The sequence below is a fragment of the Vespula pensylvanica genome, chromosome 18, assembly GCF_014466175.1.
Source record: "Vespula pensylvanica isolate Volc-1 chromosome 18, ASM1446617v1, whole genome shotgun sequence".
Lineage (NCBI taxonomy): Eukaryota > Metazoa > Arthropoda > Insecta > Hymenoptera > Vespidae > Vespula > Vespula pensylvanica.
The window spans coordinates 375,925-401,313 of NC_057702.1; the positions used below are offsets into that span (position 1 = coordinate 375,925).

General features: G+C 36.4%; 3 protein-coding genes across 11 annotated transcripts in view; all 3 read right to left on the bottom strand.

The window, feature by feature from the left end:
* Positions 1-56: 56 nt before the first annotated feature.
* Positions 57-6,942, bottom strand: LOC122635422 (aromatic-L-amino-acid decarboxylase). The gene is made up of 11 exons (XM_043825630.1): positions 6,763-6,942; positions 4,362-4,453; positions 3,835-3,955; positions 3,475-3,588; positions 3,264-3,383; positions 3,052-3,181; positions 2,431-2,579; positions 2,245-2,356; positions 1,769-1,977; positions 1,484-1,684; positions 57-1,280 (listed from the first exon to the last, which is right to left on the bottom strand). Exons 2-11 carry the CDS (start codon positions 4,439-4,441, stop codon positions 1,074-1,076), a joined length of 1,443 nt encoding a protein of 480 aa, XP_043681565.1. The 5' UTR covers positions 4,442-4,453; positions 6,763-6,942; the 3' UTR covers positions 57-1,073.
* A 2,572-nt stretch (positions 6,943-9,514) lies between these two features.
* Positions 9,515-12,156, bottom strand: LOC122635425. The gene is made up of 4 exons (XM_043825635.1): positions 10,853-12,156; positions 10,686-10,784; positions 10,300-10,500; positions 9,515-10,011 (listed from the first exon to the last, which is right to left on the bottom strand). The coding sequence occupies exons 1-3, from the start codon at positions 11,102-11,104 to the stop codon at positions 10,318-10,320; spliced, it is 534 nt and encodes a 177-aa protein (XP_043681570.1). The 5' UTR covers positions 11,105-12,156; the 3' UTR covers positions 9,515-10,011; positions 10,300-10,317.
* Positions 12,157-13,613: 1,457 nt separating this feature from the next.
* LOC122635417 (neural-cadherin) overlaps positions 13,614-25,389 on the bottom strand; it is a 75,825-nt gene continuing 64,049 nt past the window's right edge. For 8 of the 9 annotated variants that reach the window (XM_043825621.1, XM_043825620.1, XM_043825617.1 and 5 more), the window contains 23 exons: positions 24,245-24,388; positions 23,841-23,956; positions 23,449-23,613; positions 23,206-23,343; positions 22,792-22,978; positions 22,167-22,400; positions 21,873-22,045; positions 21,636-21,785; positions 21,261-21,566; positions 20,919-21,192; positions 20,633-20,841; positions 20,231-20,563; positions 19,940-20,146; positions 19,605-19,876; positions 19,331-19,536; positions 19,105-19,247; positions 18,418-19,029; positions 18,039-18,339; positions 17,785-17,974; positions 17,463-17,704; positions 17,171-17,386; positions 16,739-16,894; positions 13,614-16,672 (listed from right to left, as the gene is read on the bottom strand). In XM_043825621.1, coding sequence (XP_043681556.1) covers positions 16,560-16,672; positions 16,739-16,894; positions 17,171-17,386; positions 17,463-17,704; positions 17,785-17,974; positions 18,039-18,339; positions 18,418-19,029; positions 19,105-19,247; positions 19,331-19,536; positions 19,605-19,876; positions 19,940-20,146; positions 20,231-20,563; positions 20,633-20,841; positions 20,919-21,192; positions 21,261-21,566; positions 21,636-21,785; positions 21,873-22,045; positions 22,167-22,400; positions 22,792-22,978; positions 23,206-23,343; positions 23,449-23,613; positions 23,841-23,956; positions 24,245-24,388 — 5,087 coding nt within the window. In that variant the 3' untranslated portion in view covers positions 13,614-16,559. The remainder of the gene's footprint in view (positions 16,673-16,738; positions 16,895-17,170; positions 17,387-17,462; positions 17,705-17,784; positions 17,975-18,038; positions 18,340-18,417; positions 19,030-19,104; positions 19,248-19,330; positions 19,537-19,604; positions 19,877-19,939; positions 20,147-20,230; positions 20,564-20,632; positions 20,842-20,918; positions 21,193-21,260; positions 21,567-21,635; positions 21,786-21,872; positions 22,046-22,166; positions 22,401-22,791; positions 22,979-23,205; positions 23,344-23,448; positions 23,614-23,840; positions 23,957-24,244; positions 24,389-25,389) is intronic. The other variant, XM_043825618.1, reaches the window with a different exon arrangement.

Sequence of the window (25,389 nt, forward strand, 5' to 3'; positions counted from 1 at the left end):
TTTTGTTTTAAGAATTTTTACGAGATGGAACGATACGGATCAAACACATTATTAAATGCAGATGACATAAACAGCATATATTTCAATAATTATTTGATAACAACGATAAAACAGATTTCGTTAATAGTAATATGGACACGAACGAGGAAGCACGTTCAATTTTTATTATATTCCAGTGGTCCCCATCAACGAATATAATTTAAATCATTACCATGAGTGGCAACATTTCGAATATGCTCTATAAATAAGTTTTCGCTATCAAACGACAATTGCTAGCTTGATAACCTTTGATAAAACTTAATTTACAAGCTCTCGCGAGGAATAATCTAGCTACCCGTTGAGCCGGTCTACGAGCTCTAACTTATTTCTACGTCTATCGTTGTTCTAACCTCGGTGCTACATTTTAACGAGTGTTAAGTTTGTGACACATCGAACGATTTTATATTTCTAAACGATGTCTAATACATTACACACGACATACATTGCATATTAAATATTTCGATAGGCAAAAACACACAATCAACTTCGTAATAGATTATTGGAACGGTAATAAATTATAATAACGTATAGTTACCTCTCCGAGCTAAACTCGTTACCGCGATCATATTCGACACTCTCCTACCTACGTCGCGTAACTTAATTATTTATAACACGTAACGTAATTAACTTAATTATTTATAATCAACGATATGTGAATATTACTATACTTCTATACAATGGCAAATTATGCGCAAACGTATCAAAACATATCGATAGGAACTGTTGATGAAAAGATTCGACTTCGTCGCACTGATCTCCGTTAATTCAAAAATTATCGAACTGTTCCGCAAAATCTTGCACTTGGTTGCAATATAAACGAGGATCGGTTAAAACGATAGTGTTCAATTATTGGAATATTCGATCGAAACAATTTTGGGTGAAGATTATACGAACGATTTTGGAAAAGAAACGAATTTCTAAGGAGAACAGTATCTGCGAGTCAAGATGACTTCTACGAAGAAGAAATAAAATTATGATTGATTACAAGTCGCTGGCGCAAGCGATCTGCAACCACGAGCTATTTGAGCGCGCCATCACTTGGAAACCGAATGCTCTTCCAATACTTCATCGGCTCTCTGCTTAATCTCCTTCCACGAGTAGAGTATATCGCTGCTCTCGCTCATCCGCGAGCATATTGCTAAACGAAGAAAATATACGTCGTTTATCTTCGATGGGACCAGATGAATATTTCCAGCGCCGTTTATTCTCTTCAGGAGAGCTTCGTTCACGTCATTGGATGCCTGTTGTCATCCAATCGTTTAATTAATCTTATGGTATTAACAGTAAGTACTAAGCGTAACATATGTTTTTAGATCTCAAACTATGTTTCAACGATCGGCTTTGAAAAACTAAAAAAAATTGTTGAGTCTAATGCTGGTACAAATGCAATACTATCAGGTGGTATAAAAGGAAGTTTTGTGTGAAGTTCGTTGAAAAGATTTACCTTCAATCTAAAGCAAACTAATCCAAGAATAACTTCAGCAACGATCTCGAAACGGGAATCCGAGAGAACAAGTGCTTCGAATTCGTGAGCTTGAGCAATGTGGGACCTGATATATTTCTGCAGATTTTCCACCCCATAAATTCTTAGAACGAACCAGAGTTTAAGTGCTCGGAATCTACGACCGAGTGGAATTTGCCAATGCTGAAAGAAATAAATTCAATTAAAAAAAAAAAAACAAGAAGAAAGAAGAAATGTTTAGATACACGGAGGATAGCGTATATTTACTCTATAGTCCGGAGCTGATCCTTGCATATCGTGTTGCAGGTACAATGGATCGACATTAAACGTGTTAATGACGAAAGTTGGATCTTTAAACCACATGGTGGAACAGTCGAAGTTAACCAACATCCATTTGTGCGGATTAAAATTAAACGAATCAGCTTTTTCGATACCCTTCATCAAATAACGAAACTCCGGACAAATGAAAGCGGAACCTAAATGGAAAACGATCGTTATTTCGAGGTAAAATTAATTTCGGTCTTGTTCTACGGACTATTATTCGTATTATATCGTGAACAACCGTTCATAGATATATATTCAGATATTTTTTTAAATCGTATAGAAATTGATTTCTTCTAAAGCGAACAAAGAGCTCTAAAACGTGAGCCTAGAACTTAACAAAAAATGCTTTCTTTAAACGTTATAACGTGTTAAAACGTATAGATGAATTTTACAAAGGGATTATATTTTTTCGAAATTACCTGCATATGCGGCGTCTACGTGTAACCAGACAGACTCACGATTAGCTACTGGACCTAATTCGTCTAAACGATCGAAAGCACAAGAACTTGTTGTTCCTAAGGTAACGACCACCTGTGAAAAAACAAAGACAAAGATATCCAAATGATTCAATTTTTATAGAAATCGATTCTCCTAAAGAAACTCACGTAAAACGGGATAAGTCCTTTCTCCTTGTCTTCGCGAATAGCCTCTGCTAAAGTCTCACCTCGTAGTTTGTTTTTTGAATCGACCTTCAATAGACGGAATTTTACGCCACCGAGAAGACCAGCTCGTTCGACCGAACTATGTGCTTGACCTAAACGATTATCAAATTTGTGTAAAATTTTTTTTTTAATTGACCGAAGAAATTTATTACATCTATTTTGATTCTTATTCATTAGAATTTCTACGGATAAATGCTTTTCTACAAAGGAGACTTTTTATAGAATCCTAATATTATGTAATTCGAGATGGCTAGTGAAAACGAGAATATGAGGTTTGCGTTGGAAATAGTCCAGCGAGAAGGTTCGACTGGAATATCTCGGCTAGAGTGGTTATTATAGGTTGCCATGGTGACAAAGTGCCGTTTGATGAAGTGTTTCAACCCCATACACGCCCTTGTCAAGCTACTTCATCATCCCTCCCACACCTCTCTCTCCCCCTCTCTCTCCCTCTCTACCTTTGTGCGAATTGTGTTGAGCCATTGTCGTTGAAAGCATAAAAGCATCATTTTTAATCACGATTAATATTCCCGGAAAGTGTCAAAAGTGATATCGAATGAAACCTACAGGAACCGTAAGCCATCATTTTCCCGATGATCTCGTTGTCGGTCCATTCAGGATGCTGCTCCTTAACTTCCTTAATTTTCTTAGCTTTCGCTCCGAGTAAAGCGACTAGAGTTGCCTCGCTTGCAGTTCCCTGTGTTGGATGATGAAACTTCGTAAAGGGATTTCATTCTAATACGATTATCCTTTTCGAAAGAGATAAGAAAAGGATTTACCTGAATAACACCACCACCTTTGCCACCGCTACAAGCTAAGAATTCTTTTGGTAAATCCAACATTTGTCCTAACCAATCGAGCATTGTCACTTCTAATTCGGTACAAGCTGGGCTAGCCATCTGAAGGAGCAAAAAATAGAACATTCGAAATTGCTAAAGGAACGAAAGTCGTTCGAATTACGATCGAACAATGACCTATTGCAAAACCTACCCACGTAAATCCAATGCACGCAATAGCTCCGCTCAGCATGTCTGCAACAATAGCTGGATACGATTGAGCAGTGGGGAAATAAGCGTGAAATTTCGGACTGTGCCAATGAGTTACCTATAATGAATGGAAATATAAAAAATGACTATTCAATATTTTCATCGATCTTTCAATCGAAGAGAAACTACCTCAATATATAAATTTATTTCATTTTTATTTTACGATCGGATTAAATATATTTCACGTTTGAAAATTCTATTCGAATTGATTTTTTTTAATTTTCATTCTCAAACGACGATACGTGAGACGTGGATTAACTAAAAAAAAAAAAAAATAAAGAGAGAAAAAAATTATTTCACTTACTCCTGGCATGATCACTCGTTCTATGTCACTCATTATATCCTCCCATTTTTCCGCAGTACGAGGAGCTTCCGACGGTAAAAGTGGTTTCATGTATCCCGGTTCGATCGTCGGCAAAACCCTCCTAAAATAATTTATAAAAGAATTTTATTCGAGAGAATAAAACATCTCTCTTTATCCTTTTCCTACGCTCGTGATCGTTAGAAACTATTCGATTCTCGACCGTGTTTTTCAAGGTCTCCTTTCAAATCACATTTGATTGTGAAATCCAGTTAACGTTGCATGCGTATTGATCCGGTTTTATACTCTATCTTACCTTATAAATTAATGAATAATCGATGTGTAATGAATATACATATATACGAGATATTTTTTATCTACCATTAGAATTTCCGTTGTTATCGATTATATTTTGCAATTGATCAAGGACTCTCAAGCTTCCGTAAAATGTCATGGGCGATAAAAAAACGTGGATAACAAAGATAAAAAAATCAAATGTTAAGATTTTTTCTGTTAGGAATAAAACCAACCTTTCTCTGATATTTTCCAAATAATTAGTGATGTATTCTACCATTTCTTTGGCGAATTTCTTAAAGTCTTCGGCTTCCATTCTTGCGTATTTCTGTAAAAAAATTTTAACGAATTCTAGTTGAAAGAAATTTAGATTTTTAACGAAATTTAGATTATTAACTCGGAATAATGAAATTAATATATATATATATTAAAAAATATTTGAAAACATTATCGTTACATTCTTTATTTCGTCTAACGAACTTGGATGAAAATGTTTTACATTCTATTCCCTCTTTGTGTCTCTCGACTTTCGTAATCTCTACCTTGAATCCTATAAACAAAAAAAGGACGAAAAAGTGATCGATAGAAGAATGCGAAATGAAAGTTTCGATATTCGTCGATACACATGGATCGTGGATCAACGTTCGGAGAGCCTTCGTAATATACTTTATCCCTCTTTCTTCCTATTTCTCCTACTCACTCTCTCCTTTTTTTCTCCCAACTAGGAACACGAGTCGACCATATACGACAATCATAATTTGCAAGTGAGTGACGATGATCTGTTGGCTTAAGAAATGTTACAGGAGGTAGTGACATGTGCGTCGGACAAAGTGCGATGCGAGTAGGCATTGTAATGAATGGATGGATGGTTTGAAGGACGGAAGTATGAAAGAAAGTATAAAGCAGTGTGCATATATATGTATAAGGTACATATGTACATATATATAAAGAGAAGACGCATACACAGAAACATACATACGTATATATTAGAACGTATTCAATCATTCCATCGTAAAAAAAGTAAGAGTAGTTCTTAGTCCTTGTCTATCTCGTGACCATGACTCATTTTTATGAAGTAACTTTCCTTCGACTCGTTCTACGTCTTAAGATCTCAGACTTCGCTTATGGCAAAAGTCACAAGTTGCAACGACGCGACTGCGTCCTTTTGCAATGGCATCCTCTAACAACATCCTTTTGTAAACGATCAGAAAGTTAAAAAAAAGAAAACTAATTAATAGCTAAGCGATGCTATCGTTTACAAGTATAATTTTCATCACGTTTTCTTAATTATAGTCTCGATATTTTGTTAGAGATATGCTCAAAGTGATTCATCGTAGATCGGGAATTTTTTGGATCGGAATTTGACTTCGTTGGAATCGTGACGTCAGTGACAGGACTCGAGCAATCGAGGAAAGCAAAGTTAGCGGGAATTACCGACGCAAAGAGGAAAACAGAAGTATAGGGTTTTTCCTCGTGGAATTTCCTTCAAGGTAACAAATAACGATTTACGTTCGACTGACTCGTGTAATTTCATTAGAGATCTCAAACATTTCTATTACAACGAATTTCGTATTTATCTAACGATCGATACTTTTTTAATTTTTTATTTTTAAACTGTCCACTCAAAAACTGTTAGTCATTTTCAATAAATTTCGTTCTTTTAAATGTCAAAAGTAAAAATTTCATTCCTTTATGTAGTACGCTTCTAGATATTCACTTATCTTTGCATTACTCAACAGCTATTGCTCAACTTGGCTAGATTCAAGTTTCTACGAGTGCAAGAAGTAACTACACATACGTATGTTTTTAGTTCTTACGATCTCTAATTGATTGAAAATGTTTTCGATGTTTATTCAATGACGATTCGATCGAATCGCTGTATAATTATTGGTGCAAACATTCGAAGGAATTATTTTTATTCATTTATCACTACTTTTGATTCTGTCAAATAGCGTTCAGGTGTGCAATTGAAACTCGAAAATTTAATATTTTATTTACGATTTACACGATGTTTTCAAACGTTATATAAAATAAATAATATCGAAGTATCGTTATCGTTATTTCGAAACTCGGCATAGTTCGACAAATCGATTTGTTACACATTAACAGCCGTATACGGTTTTATAAAGCGACCTATGAAAAATCATGATCGAGGACACACTGTATAAATCAACACGCGAGATCTCACGAGTAATCACTCAATAACGGTCGACGAACGAAGCGATTACCGCACAATCACTTTTTACGATCGAACGATGAATCGATGATGTAATTCCTTAAGAAAGTGATCCCGAATGATATCAGGTGGAAAAGTTTACATAGTTAAGATATCAAACAAAGATTAATGTTTGTGTTTAATATGTTTAATACTCGATGAAGATGATAGAGTTACGTTTAATATGCAAAAAGTAATAGTTACTAAATTACTAATAACTTTCGTTCATTAGCTGATTGATCGAGAACAAATTGCGTAGATGTAACTAATATTGATAAATAACGTTTGAACTATGAATGATTCATTTCTTTCTAACCGGTTATATTATATCAGGGAATAATCATGACACTTACTAATTTATACTAGTTTAATTCGAAATGATTGATAAACGAATAATAAAAATCAATGTTTGTTAAACTTACTCAAAATCGTGATAACACGTGTGCGCTGTCGTTCGAAGATAATATTATCGTCAATTCGAGAACAATCTTAAGAGAAGATAAGAATAGATAGAAGTGCTACGGGAAAGAGTACTCGCGAGTCGTTGTCGCATGGAATTGTCAGCCCATCGTTAGCCGACGTGCTCTTTATGTAGCACCCCACCCCTCGAACTCGACGAAAACGGCGAGAGCGTTGAAAGCGCTTTTCGAGCACGAGACCTTTCCACCAATCGAATGGCTTGCACGGGATATACCCTTGCCATGCCCCTGGCCATCCTGTGCCTCCCTCCTCCGTTCCTTCTCTTCGAGATCGATAACGAAAACGAAATCGATACAATCGTCTTCCTCCTTTTCCTCTTTCTCTACTTACGTTATAATAAATTTTATTTTTAACAAAAGTAATATTACTAATTTTTTTTTTCGTCACAACGATTAAATAATATTATTGTTTTAATTTAAAGCTAATAATAATACTTACAGACCCAAGTATAATGCTCGTGTCGAATTGAAAATTTTATTTTGAACCTAGGACGTATATAAATCACATGTAAACAGTTGTATCATTATTTATCATCCAAGCTGACATAAGTCACATTCCTAACATCAACATGAATCAAAGTAATTGTTTTGTAATTTTATTTCGAGAGTTAATCGAATTTAACATTTATTTAAATTTATTACAATATTTAAATTTGTTACACGAGTTTTACTTCTTGATTGTAATCGATGATCTGTTCTCGATATATATATATATATATATATATATATATATATCTTTTCTTCTTTCATTAAATTTTCTCAATTTCTAGTGAACCTGCTTCCAACAAACGAAACCAATTCGATCAAGATCGACTCATCCCGATTTTTTCATTCGTTCCTTCAAATCTAAGTTTTATGTAGCAACGCAGTAGAGAGTCTTGTCTTGAATTAACACTAAGAACAATTAACGATACAATTTCTCCTAACAAAGTGCATTTATGATAGTTGAGTAAACGCATAAGTTCAAACGATTTAATAGAATTTCAAAATGTAAAGCTGCCAAGTGCAGCAAGATAGGAAATACGATTTCACGTCAGAAATCAAGAAACTATTGAGACCGACATGATTGAATTAGAACGTATGCATTCAAAGGTAGTAGTCACCAAGTTGGAAAATTTTTGTTTCCTGATTTAAAATCAGATAAGGTCATTTCCTCTATTTTTTATCTTCCTTTTTTATTATCCATGATAACTTTTAATATCTAAATCAATAAATTAAATGCTCGGTCAAATAGGTATCAAAAATTTCGAACCATTTAAAAAAATTAATTAAATCTAAGGATGAAAAAATAAATAGAAAAAAAAAAATTGATAGAAAGAAAAGAATAAAGGCAATTCTCGAGGAAAGATCTTTGTAAAGAACTAGCAACAAGTTGAAAGCGAAATGAGAAACCTGTAGCTTCCGAGCAGTTAGGTTCGGCGAATTCTTGAATGTAATTGAACGATCGATTAGTTTTTGTCGTGCGTTCGCTTTTAAATTTGTTCGATCTACAATGCTTTATCTATTTTTTACAAAACGTGATACGTACTTTTCATCTAACAAATTTAAAAAAAAGTAAAGAGGTAAAAATATCGTATAATCGCGATATTACTGGAAATCTCCAAGGATTGTATTACCTTCTTTAATATTTGCAAGTAATAATAAAAAAGGAAAGTTTCCTGATAGCACGATCGTTAATTTTAGAAATGAAAATAAGTCTTCTCTTTTATTCCAATTGTAAAAAGAATCGCTCTTGGGAAACGTTAATTCGCCTCGAAAGTGGATCGAGCTAAGGAGGTAAATCCTAGAAGCTTGAGCAGAGAGAGAAAAAGAGAGAGAGAAAGAGAAGCTTTATTTCCCATTGGGAAAGAAAAGAGAGACGAAGTGGTCCAGTAAAGAAGCTCGAAGATTTTTCTTCGTAACTTCTTTCTGACTTCTCCACCCTCTCGGACATGCTCAAGCGCCTTCGTTTCTCCCTTTTCCTTCGAGCGTTTTTTCTTTTTTTCTCATTTTGAAGCCAAAGAACAAGCGTAAGTTCCTTTCGATGAAGTGTGCCGTTGTCATGGTTACCATCAACTAGGATAATCGACAGGACGATTCTTCCCACTCCGGAACATTCGTTTCTACTTTTACATCGATTTAAACATATATATATATATATATGTGTGATATAAATATAAAAAAAAATATGTGTGTGCGTGTGTACAGGGTGTTCCATAATTAATGGCACGAATATCTCTCGATTCTATGTGAAACTATTAAATCGACGATTTAAATAAAAACATTTGTAAAAAGAAATATCCTGTATATATATAGTTACAATATGATATAGATATTACTAGCATTGAATTTTATAAGACAATATTTGAACGTTAATCAAATAGAAAATCATTTTACAATGTATACTTGATAAAGTCAGATGCTTTGAAACTTGAGATTACAGGTCCTCTATACGGGTAGCTATGAGATAACGCGATTCAATCAAGTTAGGAAATTGTCTTTTGAACAATCTACTTGTCCGCAGTGAAAATCGATTTTTTGTTAAAAGATTCCAAAGTCGCTTTTTCGTAAAATTCATTTACGTAAAAGTTCAAAAATAGTTTAAAAAGCTTCTAAAAATTTCACGTGTTCTTTTGTATTCGTTCACATTGTTCGAAAGACAGTAATCAATTGAATAAGAAAGCTTATTATACGGCAGAATTGTACCTTTTATTCTTCTCGGCCACTCTAGGGAAAAGCTATCGGGAAATGCGATGAATTATGTATAAGATCCCGATACTAAAGGGAACATTGCCTCGACTTAGGCACTTTAGCAATGTCGAGATGTGGTTAAAATATGGTTCTGATTCTTGAAAGTACCTATCGTCATAAACCGTGTTCCTCTTTTAACTTCGAAAATTATAAAATATTGTGTCACTAATCGTAATTGTACGAATAAAAAGATATAACTGAAATTTTGTTTTCTCTTTTGAAATGTTTTATTTTTTATCAATAGGACAACGGTATCACATATTTATGAGACACATACATGAAACAGGACGATATACATTGACAACGAATAACATTGATTTAATAACATCTCTGATTTTTTATGGATCAGATTTAGTCGCGAGTCTGTAAGTAAAACAATCCGTCACTTCGGGATTTCGAAAAGAGATCCTTTTCTCGAGACGCTCGTGAGATTCCAAAGATTCCTTAAATGTTTCTTCGATGCTGAACAAAAGTAATTCGATTAACCCTTTGCCCGTCTGACGAGTTAATGCACAGATATGTACGATTGCATCGAAAAATGTTGTCCATTTTATACAAAAGAATATATGTTTTCTTTCTTTAAAATAATTGTGAAAAGAAATAAACGAATAAAGTCTCATTTACAAATACTTGTTTGAAAAGCAAAAAAAAAACGAAAGGAATCGATCGATTACAAATGGAAAATCGCGACGAGATTTTAATGATTTAACGAGGATTGGACGAGTCTTATTAATTTTCCGCATTTCTTACTATTTTGTTTCTATTTTACTACTTGGCCCAGATATCCAAAATTGTGTCCAGCGATTCGGTGGCGTCTAACATCCATACGAAAGACAATAAAGATAAGCAAAAAGCCATATGTGTAGCCGCGTTTTCTTTGGCCAGATAATAAGCGAATGTCGTCACAAACGAATAACGACTCAAACCTATCGTCGTGTTTAACCATAATAACTAGAAATAATTGCAAAAGATAAGTAAAAAAATAAATGCAACGTATTAGGAATTTTTTTCAAGCGTAGTATTCACGTTATATTCAGTACTGATAAACTTTACTACAAACATTTAATATATATATATATATATATATATATATATATATATGTGTGTGTGTGTGTACTTTTTCATTATACTCTTACCCATTTACTCGACTCTTGAGTTAAGCAATATATTACATGCATCAATGGTAGCCAGATAGCTCGAGTTACAAGATTTGTTGCCAAGGCAGCCACCAACATCTGTTCGATAAAAAATAATAGAAAATGACGTTATAAAACGAAAATGGCCAAGTTAAAAGTATACTTGCCTCGTAAATATAAAGAAGCTGTATCGGCGGTTCTTTCAATGACCTTGGCCAAAGTCTGTACTCGGCAACAAGGCACAAAGCCGAGAAAACGAAAAGTATCGAAGAATAAGACGGATCAAAAGGTGGATTATTCTCCTCTTCGAAACACAAACCGACTATACATATGTGCCTGAGATAAGTGTACATTCCCGCTGAAACTATAGCTACCCAATGAGGATTGATACATCCGACGTATTCCTTGACGGTGTCCATATTGTATAATAAGCTAACGTTGTATCACTTAGATCTACCATCAATTTCGCCGTCAATTAAACATGTTACCGGAACATGTTAGTTAGGTTACAGACATACATAAATGTCAACATCAAAATTAGAGAGAAAAGAAACAAAAGATAATCATTGAGATTTAATGAAATCGTCGACGCAATTTGAAATCTTTACTTTTATAAATTTGAAAAAGCAGAAAGAAACTAGTCTGTTTCGATAACTCGAGATATCATCAGCGATGTCGTAGATATTCCTTGGATATCTCGACGTTAGAAAGAAGGAAAAAATTGCTGATGGAGATGTCCGTCGATCTTCGTAATGGCAAAATTGCTCTGCACGATATGGGCGTTGATGCTGAACAGCTTAAATGTGTTCATTTTCAAAACGTGTTTCGCCAATGCGATGGAGGACGATTATGGCGAACCCTTGACCACAGGACCACCTATCACGAGTTTTCTCTTTGCTGCTGGAGTCTACGTCATCGTGCTTAAAACGACACTTTTCCCACAATCCTTTCGCAAACCTAATCCAATGCTACTCTGCTTTTACGAGGTTATTTTACTTGATCTTAGATCGAAACGATTTTTCGAATATTGAATTATTCAAAGCGTTCATTTTTTCCTTCTTCTTTTTATTTTTACTCTTCTTTTTTCTTTTTGATTATCTAGTTTCTCACGACAGCGTTCTTCCTGGAGTTCTCGATTGCCTGCATCTGGACACCCATCGATGTTCTCATGCTAACCACTCTACCCAAGGCCATTTGCCACGTAACGTAACGATCTCCCGTTCATTCCATTGATCGCATTCGTTGCGATAACGATTAAAAGACTTCGCTTACCTTTGTACGCGCTTGTGTAAGCGTGATCTCTCTCTCGTTTTTTACATCTTATTCTCTTGCTCTCTCATAAGATTCCTCGATAATAGACTCTTCAAGATTATGGATTCAACGAGGCCGCCGAAACCTTCGTAGCTAACAAATCGTCTATGGCAGCGCTTAGTTACGGAACGGCAACCACCTTCTTCTTACTTGCACTGCACGTTACTAAAACGGTCGACTACACGATACTCACGTACGTTCCAAAAATTGTATATACAAAGAGCTTGTACGTACGAGTAAACAAATATTCATTGAAAGAGACGACATAATGTATGCATTGTCGATGATTCATAGTAACTTACTCGACGTTAAGTATATACGTGCCTATAAATTCTGCATTTGATATTTCTGTCGTCAATATCTCTATTGATTCATTAACATTTTTACTTCGACAAAAGAATAATTTAAACATTCTCTTCATTTGCTCTTTTAACGACTATTTTCAGAGAATACGGACTCACTTGCTTTGGTTCTTATTTGAAAAATAAACTCTGGCAACAAATACTAAGCGAACTTCCGAAGTCGAAGCAGAATAAGAGATGCCCGTGTAGGCCTCGAAGGAAAAATCGTAGCAAAAGTCGTAGCAAGGATCCCAAATCGCAAACGCACACGTAATGTTTAATAAAATTAAATAAATTAAAAACTCTCAGCCGAAAACGTGATGGCTTCCAATTTCCTTTCCCCTCTATTTCTATTCTTTCTCTCTTTCTCTCTTTTTTTTTTTTTTATGAAAAAGAAGGCATTTATTTCATTCGAACTGAAATGTAAAGTACAAATTGTATAGATAATATAGTGGTAATAATATAATAATTAATCGTTAATAATAAATATTAATTCAATTAATAATACGGTATGTTCCAAAGTATACTGCGTTCGTATACGTCTATACATTTATACGATACAAATATATACACGTATACGCTCGCATGAATGTCCGTCTGTATGTATAGGTTTATGTATGTACGCGTAATGTACGCGTGTATTAGTGTGTGTGTGTGTGTGTATGTATGTGTATATCGAAATTGTACTAACGGGTTGTGTGACGTGTGTCGGTGGCAGCATTACATTATGTAATTAATGAATTATATATTACAATGATTCCTCGTCTCGCCGACGGACGGCCGCAGATTAAGCCCACGATTACTTTTCCGTATACTCTTCGACCTTTCCACGGCTTTGGCCCGCACATAACGCTGTGTCGTCTGCTGCGTTTTTCAAACGTGTCCGTTGAGATCTCGCTTTTCTTCTTTCCCTTCGTGCGCACGATTAGGCAGTGCATAGAAATTTATAGCGGATATGTAGGATGGCCGTAAATTGTTTCCTAAGGCTTCCGATTCTTTGCTTTTCCCTTTCTAAATCTTCTTAGGCGGAATTGTTATCCCCTGATCACCGGAGATGACCGAGTATCTCGAGTATCGGCGAATTGTCTCGCATAGATCTTACGTGTGATGGGATTAAACGTTTGGAAAAGGTTGTGCGTGGACCAAGGATGGGCTCGATCGAAAACGACGGGGATTTGGGAGTTCATTTCTACAAAGTGGAACGAGCTTTAAGGAACGTCTCTTTGCTACTACGGCCTTTCTATTAAATTCGTCGCGATCTACGATCTTTTTCTTACTTTTTATTTTTTACTTTTTTTTTTTCTTCTTTTTCACTTCTCTTATCCCTCATTGTTAGTGCTGCCGGCGTTAGGAAAACAAACAAACAAACAAACAAACAAACAAATAAATAAATAAATAAATAAAGACCTCACGATTAAAATGACGATTCGTTCTTTGGTAGAGTATCAATTACTTGGTACATCTTTGACGTACGAGTATACGTGAAAGAAAGATAAAAAAAGAAAAGAAAAGAAAACACGATGATCTTGGATACGCGAGTTTATCTTACAGGAAGACGCAAAAAACTAACATCCGTGCGCCTATTTAGAATTGCAAACTGTTCCGACTCGTCTAATAAGATCGTTGCTGATGTTTTCAAAAGGTTCGATTCGTTCGAAGAAATCTTTCCGTATTGTTCCCAAACGAATAGATTTCCGTGAAAAACAAAACAGAAAAGATTACTTTTCGATGATTCGACGTATTTTTTTTTTTTCGAATATTCGTATATCTGCATACCTTTTACTCGGATAATTCGGATACGAATATTTAAGAGGTAGGTGATATTACATGATAGGCGAGAGTATTACGGCACAAGACTCGGTACTTACTTAAATGTACTTACATAGATACGTGATTCTTTCTACCGAACAAACCGTACGAATAAAACGCTAACAATATCTTCGTTGTTGCGAATATTCGAACGGTTCGCTAAATTCGCGTCGGATCGCTACATACACAGATATACATACACGCCTTGTTCATTCGAAATCGGACGATAACGAAGCGAAGGAACCTCGACATTTGAAATACGCCGCTATAATACTTCAAAGAAGAAGTCGTTCGTGTTAACTCGACGAATTCGGAACGTTCCTTCATAAAGATCCTCGAGAATTCAATATTTTCGCGTTTGGATACGATCGAAATCGATGATTAATGCTAATAACGATAACGATAAGTGTACCACGTGAAAGTATTAAGATTCCATTGCGAATGAGCGAGTTTAGCAGGACCAACGTGTGTTCGATCGATTCTTCTAGCTAAAACCATCTATCGAAATCGCTCGAGCGAACCGTTAACGGCGATCTGGAGAATGCGGGACGCTGCGTTACGGATACAACTCAATATCACAAATATTATCGAAAAAACGATAGGTACTTAAAAACCCAACATCGAGCGAATAAGTCGATGCTTAATAAGGGAAGGGCCCAATTATACGATATAACACGTCGACCGACGTCACACTCACATACGTTAATTACAGTATTCGTACAAGTGCTTATCGATATACGCCACGTTCCCGAAACGGGATTCGCCTAACCGGAAAATTGACTATTTTAATATTCCCTTAGAGAATTTTACAAATCAGTCGAGACTCGAGTGCGTGAAGCGTTCTATTCTTCTCTCTCTCTCTCTCTCTCTCTCTCTCTCTCTGTCTCTCACTCTTTCTTTCTGACGGAAAATTACACGCGCTAGAAGCAAATAAACGGACGTGGAACTTCGTTGAATTTGTCCTTTAAACAAAAAGGACCTTTGCTGGCGCCGTTCCCAACTCCTTGCACGTGTACTTCCCCTTTTTAATCTCTCTTATTACTACCGCTTCGTTTTCCTCGCTTTCTATAGATATAAGTATGTATCTTCCTCTACTAACTGCTCCCGATGACATAAAATAAATATTAAAACTATGTCGAGATATATACTATATATAACGGTGATAGTAAGAACCGTCGACTCTCTCGTCCTCTGTGTCCGAACAGATTTCGTATGTACGTACGTGCATCGCGTGTACTTATATGTTTATATATACATATACATATATATATATAAACATATTTTATATTTATATATTTATATCGCTATGTAATAATAATAATCGTAATAATTACATACGCACGCGGTAACTTTACCCACGGACTTTCTTCGATGCACGTCACCGCTCTTCTATATATAAATTCATATTTATAATATATATATTTATATATATATATATTTATATCTATTACAATAAAAATAATAATAGTAATAATAATAATGATGTTAATAATGGCAAGTGATAAAAGATCTGATAATAATACCGGTTGTAATGGAAATGAAGACGATAATTTTCACGAGGGATGATAATGGGAATATTGACAACGAACAATGCTTTTTAATGCATTGTAAAGTGACAAGTTTCAATACGGTATCTCGATTAAAATCTCAAACGGTTAACGAGTCCTCCTTTTATTCCTTCTCGTGGTCATCTTTGGAGGAAGGATAAAAACTATAATGCGATAATATTTGCTTTTATTTGATAGATAACGGTAGGTCCGTTTCGCAAATGGTGAAACAATGAAGGTGCGATGCTTTTCTGTCATCCGATGTAAATAAACAACGTGACCAATGTGTGGCGATGAGAACTGATTAATAAATACAAGTCGATGATAAAATCGATAAAAAAGTCCCACGTATACACCCTTGGATCGACTACGTATACGTGTAACTATACAGATAGGTATATCGTATGTGTATCTCTGTATTTGTTATGCACCACCTACGTATACCATCGTTTAGGTATGACTCGAAAATTATTGCAACGTTCGTAATGCGACAGGGCAAAAGCTCTCGCTGAGATCACTTTGGAACTATATTTTGAACTTTCTCACCGATCGTTGCGTCGGTGCACCTTCTTTTCCTTTCGATCATCCAAACTTGAATGAGAAAGTCTCTTTTACGCAGCTCCTCTCAGATCTCGATGATCTATCATCATCGATCCTTCGAACCTCACGTAATCTTGGAGAGAAAGTTTCAAGTTTCGTGTTTCTTTCTTTCCCTTTGTTCTTTTTTTCCTTTTTTTCTTTTACCTTTTTCTTTCATTCTTCCTTATTTTCTTTCTATTCTCTTCGTCTGGTATTTTCAATGAACACGAACACTTCCAATTCGGATCGTGGGAAAAATTCGATGGACCTAGATCGACAAAAAATATCTAATCCTCTTCCTCGCTTTCTTCTGTTGTGGGACCGTACATATCTGCGAGTTTGTCGAATCTAGGACCCCAAGCGCCCAAGTATTCGTACTCGTGTTGCTCGTCATCTGTTCCTGAAAATAATGGTTCTCGAATTATCTCTTCCTGCGTAATCAATTTCTTTTAAGGTTGAAACATACCCGAAGCCAAAGACGAAAGGGAACCGGCGGTGCTTCCGCCACCTTCGTACGCATAATTCCGTAAATCGTCGAAAGGTGGTGCGTTGGGATCGCTGTCGGCTCTTTTCTTATGATCCTCGATAAAGATACCCACGTTAGGCTCCGGTCCTAATGGATCTACGCATAGAGATCGATACATTCAATCAAAATCTAGCATCGTCGAAATGTCAACGCGTTCGTTTCTGTATCAGATCTTACACAAATCGATATATTATCGATTTATTTACTATCAGACAAGTACGCTTTTTGAAAGTATACTTTAGAAGGTGTACTTTCTAGTCATCTAAACGTCAGAAAGGAAATCTTGAAAAGATTTTAAGCAATCGCTTAATTGACCATCATCGTCACGACATTCGAGGTGGCAAAATTTGTCAAGTTAAATACTAAACTTACAGGCTACTTTACACGGTGCTAGCTTTCCACTCATTTCTGGGATAGGACCGCCAATTGGAATTTGCAAGGGAGTTATGTCGAACGCCGTCATATCGTCTTCCCCACCTCCTTCGTCATCGTAATTAATAATATTCTCTCTCACATCGTCGTCCGGCCCAGGATACTTGATATGAGCCTCCCTTCTTCTGTTGTAGACGACGAACACCAGGACTAAGACTGCGACGAACGCCGTACGTTCATTAATACTTGAATCCTTAATATCACAAGTCAGATAGAGATATGAAATGCTCACCAAGAATAATTAATAAACAAACTAGAATAGCCGCAAGAGCTCCCATGCTGAGCTTCAACGTTTGACCCTCTTGTACCAATTCACAATTTTCACCCCAGTATCCTTCAGGACAGATGCATCGATATCGATATCGAGGATCCTGATTGATACATCTACCACCGTTGAGACAAGGATAATCTATGCATTCGTTCTTGTCCATGCAACCTTTGTTATCAGGCGAGGGTATTCTTCCTTCGCCGCAACTGTAAATAGAGTCACGTGGGTCCTTTTGTCGACGTCTTAATTTTTGTCGATCGTTACCATTAAGAATTGGATAACTCACGTGCAATCGTATTCGTTCCAAAGATCGATGCATTCAAAAGGTTCGGGACAAATGACGTTAGCGCAGGGTTTATTCGAAGGACAATTTCGTTCGAGATTTCTCGCCATTGTTGCTTGACCCCATGGTGTCCCATTCATAGCCGGCGGTAATGGAAGATGCTTGCCTTCTAGTCTGATATCGTCCAAACAACCTATCGAAAGATTTCGATTTAAGGATTCGAAAGATTATCGTCTCGATTATCTAATTAAATTTACCTTTCTGATAATCAGCGTAGACTTCGAACGTTCTTACGCCAGTGTATTCGGCTTTACCACCGGCATAAATTCCTTCTTGCTTATCGACCAAGAGCCATTGATGACCTTCGAAAGAAAAGGTCTCGTTGAATCTTCTACCCTCTCCACCATCCAACTCCAAGGTCGCCGCCGAGCCATATCTAGATACTCTGACCGTATGCCATTGGCCATCGTCCACGGCTATCGCACTTAACCAAATATCTCGTTCCTCCGTTCTAAGACTGTTCAAGTTGTATCTAAAGTGCAATCGGCTATCCTTGATCTATAACAAAAAATGATTTAGAATCGCTCGAAATATATATAGATAGCGTGTGAATCGAAGCGAAAGCAATCTTCGTACTTCTAAAATAGCGTATTCTCTGTTATGCTGATCGCTGACTCTGAAAAGTTCACCGTGCACCTCCCGAGTTCGGAATCTCAACTGCACCTGAGTCGAATATTTGTCGGGTTCAAACGACAATGCATATTTGACGTAACTCTGCGGCTTGAATGTTGTCGGTATGGTTGCGGTCATACAACCAGGACCGGTCCAGCCTGGATTACATTGGCATCTTGCTTCGGAGAAGTTACCGACGCAGGTGCCGTGCTCCCAACAGCGGAACGTTAATTCTTGATTGTTACATATCTCTTCGGTTTGTGGACAACCCGATACGCTGTTCCTCGACAATCCGGGATGAGCCAGATCGTAAAGTTTGCTGTTGTGAAATAGATTCTTTATGCAACCATCGAAGCCTTTTCCCACTGGCATGTGTTTCCATTTGTAATGAGTTGGATCGAATTGTTCCACGTAAAGCCCACCAATTTGGAGCGGTGCGTTTACGTTCAAGTATTCGTTGAACGGTGGCACCGTGCCTTGAGCTTGACAACTCGTGTCGTTAAACTCCGAAGGCGTACCATCTTCTAATTCTGATATCTCGGCAGATTTACAGTAATCGATGATAAGCTTCACCGTCTGCAATATACAAGGATTATTCATATAAATTCCATTCCAAACTTGATAGATTCAATCGAATGGAAATTATCTGACCTCGGTATTCCAGAATATATCGAGCCTGTGCCATTCTCCATCGTCCAAAGTCCTTTTAGGTTTGACTTTCAATTCCAAAGTGCCAGATCCGAAGTCTATCAAAAGTCTTGGTATTCCACGTTCCAATTCGACCGATATAAAGTCTATAATCAAATTAAACAAAGAGAATCGAACGAACTTGTCGAACGACAGAGCTAAGAAAATCAACTCCAAACTTATAACTCACCAGACACCATAATTTCATCGGATTCCGGGGGAACAATAGGGCCATTGTACAAAAGCAACCCATCCGACTTTCTTGTAATAAATTCAAAACTTAAATGACTATTATCGCACATTTCCAGGGCCGGATACCAAGCCCAACCGTTCCCACGAAAACTTCGAGCCGTTTGTTGACACCTAGGCCCGTTATATCCGGAAGGACATTGGCACCTATCGATTTACAGAGTATTTAAGTCAATTTATTCGGGCGTAGGATCTTTGCAAAAGTTAGTACTTACGATAATCCGAATCTTCCTTCCACGCAACGACCGCCATTATAGCAAGGACTGCTTCTACAGGATTCGCTCTTGCTAAAGTTTCTTGCACCGCACGTACATTCAGCTATCACGTCGACTCTTACTCCCACCAAAGCGGTTTTATTCGCGTTAACCATATAAGGTAAACTACTGATGTCGAGCGTGTTGGTGCAACTGCCTTCGCACATCTCGTTTTCGTAGTAACACTCGTCGATACCGACCATCGTGATGTTAATTCCGACATCTTTTTCGATCTAATTTTACACGAAAAACAATAACAATACTCCGCGTATCCGGAGAAAGATCAAATTCCTTACCTCTTCCCGATGCATCAAGACGATTCCATTGAGTCTAACGGGTTTATAATAAGGAGAACCGTGAGCAGCGAATCTGACGTCGGTTAAAGGTGGATGCATCCTTCGCAACTGAACGCTAAATACGTCAACGTATTCCCTTTCGATGTTCAATAAATGTGCCAATTTCTCTCGGAATAAATCCGCTTTACTTCGAGATAAGTTTTGTGACTATGGAAAATGTACGTCGATGTAATCATAACGCAATACGAATTCGTTCGCCTTGCAAAGTCAAGTAAATTTAATAAAACTTACCCTATAATCCCAGACACGTATGAAATCTTCATCCGTTATACCCGATATTCGAACAGAGCCAGAATTAAGAACGGCCTCGTGAGGAATACTTTTCACATTGACTGTCACATTCGCAGGGACATCCGTTTGCGTGTGCTTTCGATCGTAAACCTTGAAACGAAGATGATATCTACCATCGTGCGTACCAGATTTCATATATATCATGCCAGTATCTTCGTCGAGCTTAAATTGTGCATGTTCGAGGCCTTCCCAATAAAACTTTTTGTCTGGCAAGTCCCAATCGTCCAAATCGTAGACGTAGACTCTACCTATCTCGGTATCGGGTGATTGTCCCTAAAATTATATTACACATTGGATCGAACGACGTAACGCATTCTTCCGTGACGATATCGTTCCACTTACTGCATAATTATATACAAAAATGTCTTTAGATCCTGGCTGCATCTTATTGTCGTTACTATCACCGATTATAACAGTCAAGGTACTGGTTCCAGACATCGAAGGATTTCCAGAGTCCTTAATCACTATCGGTATCAAGTATTCCTTTTGTTGTTCCCTATCGAATGATCGCAACGACGAAACGATAGCCATACCATCTCCGTTTGCACCCTCTGAACGCAAGATAATATCATGGTAATTAATTGAATACCTTTGAATTCGGCGTTTAAATCGTTACGATTTGACTCACTGTTGTCGCTTTCGACTCTGAAACTAGCTCTGATGATATCGTCTGCGTTAGGATCCATTCTGAAAGTGAATGGTGGACCGTTGCTCTTCGATCTATCGTCATCGTCGGTAGCTAAAATCTCGACGACTTTTCTCGTTTGCAGATGTTCTTGTAAGATTGGTCGATAATCTTTAAGGAATCTAGGTGGATTATCATTTATATCCTGCACGATAACTGTTAGAGTAGCTGTCGCGGTTTTTGGTGGTATACCGTCGTCGATAGCCAAGATTTTAACCTGGAATTTCAAACGTTGACAAGTTTGGTTTAACATTTGTTGAAGTACTTAATAAAGAATACATATACCTGATGACGAGGGGTTTCCTCACGATCGAGACTTCTTTGAATGGACACCGTACCATTCTCGTTGATGAAGAATTGTCTTTTCCTGTCGGAACTTCTATCGATGGAATACGAAACTTTACTTTTGCCACCCTGATCGGGATCAGTAGCTTTAAACGTTTCGAGAGTGTTCCCGATTCTAGCGTTTTCCGGCACAGTTGCTTCGATATTGGCTCTTTCAAATTGTGGCTGATTATCGTTGATGTCCCTTAATTTCACTACTACCCAAGAGTAAGCAACGTGATACTTGTCATTGTCATTGTCTTCGCCCTGCACGTAGAATCTAATTTATTTGATTTGATCTTGGAATAGATCTTAACGTCGGATCGTTGCACGTACCTTATCGTTCACTTGTATTCTGAACCTAAATCCATTGCTTTGCAATTGATCCTCGTAATCGAGAGATTGAACGATCTTCAAAGAGCCAGTACCGTCGTTGTTTCTGACCATGGTAAATTTGTCGGCACCATAGCCACTACTTTCGATGACCTATCGACATCAGAACCGTAGAGCATACACGTAGAATCGTTCGAGTCGGTAGAGAAGATACATTAAAAAACCAAAAAAATGTAATACCTTATATTGAAACTTATTGGTTTCGTCCTCGTCGTGAACGGTAACGGTGAGTATCGGCATTTCAGGTAAATCAGGTCCTTCCGTTTCATCTACTTCGGTAAACCATTCTTCTTTCGTAAATTGTGGTGGCATATCATTTATATCTTTCACTCGTATAGATGCCGTCCCGGTACCTAAAGAGTAAGATTTTCATTTTCTACCAAGTCATGTCTCCGTGTCTGCGTGCGTGTATGCGACTCTTTCACGTAATAAGTTCGATTTGCATACTTTGATGATGGAGTATCATCGGATTACCTTTTAACCCCCCTCCATCCGCCGCGACAACTTGTATAGAATAATCCGGGGTACGTTCTCTGTCCAAACAGCAAACGGCCGTCTTGATAACTCCTGTTTCAGATTCGATCTCGAATATGGGAGTTCCAGTTTCTTCCTCGATAACGTTCTTTTCGATGGAGTAAACCAATTTCGCGTTTGTACCTTCGCTAGGATCGTCATAATCTACTGCAGTCATGGTCATTACGACCATTCCTATAAAACGAAAGATATTGTACTTCCAATGCGAACGGATGCATCTATTTACATATACCGGTTAAGTTGTTTAATATTGAAACGTTTGGAAATTTAGAGCAAGATTTAGGAGGGATAAAATTCCGTTCGATTAAAATGGAAGAAGTTGAAGAGTTTAGAAGAGTTTTTACTATCCGCATGCAACTCATTATTATCGTAAATCGATCGATATATATCTTGTCGTATCATATGTACGCTATTTTATGTCATATTCGTGTATCAAATAGAAATGAAAAGTATCGATGTAATCTTTTAAACTCTTATAAAAAAAAACTTGCCTACGAACATGAGTGTAAAGGAACCAAATGGAATACGTATATACAGATCTACGTATAGTATACTTTATACGAACCTGCAGTTCCATTTTCGGTAACGTTACCAAAGTATACTCCCTGTGGGAATATTGGTGCATTATCATTAATATCTTTGAGGTTGACCTGTACATCGGCATATCCTACTAAACCTTCCCCACCCTCGTCCTGAGCGAATACAGTGAATCGCCATTGAGGTCGTCCATTAGGTTGATCTCTGTCGAGTGGCTGGCGGAAATGACAATTATGGACAATAATAATCAGAATATTTCTCGCATTCTATAACATTTTCATTTCGAATAAGACATTTAAAAATCGTCAATGTGTGCATTCTTCATTCGGGTCTTAGCAAATATTTCCTACTTCCACGTTATATCATTTTTCTATTAGATGGGAAAAGAAAGTGGACTGATATAAGATTAAATGCAATTTTCGTTTGAAAAAATGTAAATTACTTTGAGGACGAAAATCTCTCCGGTAGTCCGATTGATGTCAAATTTACTGTTGGCCGGGTTGTCTGGATCGATTCCCTGTCCCGTCAAGAAATATACGATGTTTTGAGGTCTATCCTTATCCCCGTCGGTCGCAGTGACCTAAATCCAATGAAATCAATATTTAAAGTTCCGTTCCTTTTGACGAATCTCAAGTAAAAGATAAATGCATAAAAAAGGAAGTAACGAAGTTAACACAGTCATTACCCCGAGTACTCGTTTGGGTAAATTCCTGTCATCTTCCTCTGTGATCTGTGTTCTATAATTCGGTCTTTCAAAGACAGGTGGATTATCATTTACATCCTTCACGTGTATCACGACAGTCGTATTATTCTCTTCCAAGCTATCCGATGCTGTGAGACGAAGTTCGTACTGAAAGAGAAAAACGGAGGAAACTGCAATCAAATTTTCTTTATCCTTGAAGATTTTGATAAAATTCCATGTGTTAATACTCAAACGTTAATCTTTGTAAAAAGAATTAGAAGTGAACTCTCACTGAAATAGTTTTATCCGAGGTTAAAAGCGAAACATTTTTTACGAAACATTTATTAAGAGATTTTGTAGAAATCGAAGAGAAAAGTTCGGATTCATTGGCTCACCCTTTTCCTGGTTTCATAATCCAAAACACCGGCGACATAAATTGCGCCGGTCATGTTCTTCACAGCAAAAGCACCGCCTACGTTACCGCTCGTAATCTCGTATCGAATACGCGAGGCTGTGAAACGAAAAAAAATGGCTTTTGTGATTCTTGGAAAAATTGGATTTCTCGTTGGATCGTTTGTTTTTTCTTTACGTGAATTATAAATTATCATCCAACATTTTTATGTTTTTTATTTCTTATTCTCCAAAAACTCTCGTCTATGAATTCAAAAAATACACATTTGTTGGAAAGGGAACTCTCGAATCGTAAACCGTCAAAAAGAAGAATTTCGAAAAGAATTCCAAAAATCTTGCGGTCATATTGTACAGTTATTTGCAAGAAAACAATGCGAGATATGCTTACACTCGTCGTGGTCTTTGGCGGTGACAGTAAGAACTGTATGTTGAATGTCCTCATTCTCGTCTACCTCAGCCTCGTAGAGGCTTTTGTCGAAGTAAGGCGGGTTGTCGTTCTTGTCGGCTATTCCAATCCGGATGAATTTCGTTACTATAAATTCAAGAAGACGACGTTATATTAGATTTTGTTATCTAATTCCTCTGACAATCTGCTTTTGGCTATTTAGGACTTCAATTTATATTATATTACTATAGTTAAATATAATATGAAATATTATTTCAAGAAAATCGACTTTGAAAATTTATAGAATACGTAAATTTTTATCATATATGTATTCACGAAATATCGATGAAATTCATTCTATTATACCGATAGTATTAAAGTAAATAGATAAAAAGAGGGCAATTTCCCGATGAAAATGGTATTTTTTTCACTTTTCTACGACTTTCCGTTCCAAAGATATCGTCGTTGAAATATGTCATTCATAATGAGAAATCATATGTTTGTAGTAATAGTAAAAATACTACGAAAGTGCGTAAATTCCAAGAATTTATATAGGTCAGTGTGTCAATACCCCATCAATGAAATTGTAAAGGTCAATGAACTTATATAAACGTCTCATATGTAGATGGGAATATCTCTGGAACTAAGTATGATAGAGACTTCAGAGAAGGGCCGTTTTAAAGGGCAAATTTGTCTTTACCTTTTAGTAATATTTATAACAATTATTTATCAATTGTTTATATAATTTGTTATAAACTATCGTCAAAAGTTTATGTAATTTTAAAAACATTTTTTTATTTTTTTATAATATCTTTAAACAACTTTTAAGCAATTATTTACCAATTTGTTATAAATAAATAATTTGTTATAAACAATTTGTTATAAACAATTTTTCATAACTTACGTAAAGTGCAATTTTAAAGAGAAAATGTTCGTCTACTTTTTCATAAGATCTTTAAACGTAATTATTTAACAATTTGTTATAAATAAATAATTTGTTATAAACAATTTGTTATAAACAATTTCTTACAGCATACATAAAGTGCAATTTTAAAAAGAAAATGTTCGTCTACTTTTTCATAAAATCTTTAAATGTAATTATTTAACAATTTGTTATAAATAAATAATTTGTTATAAACAATTTGTTA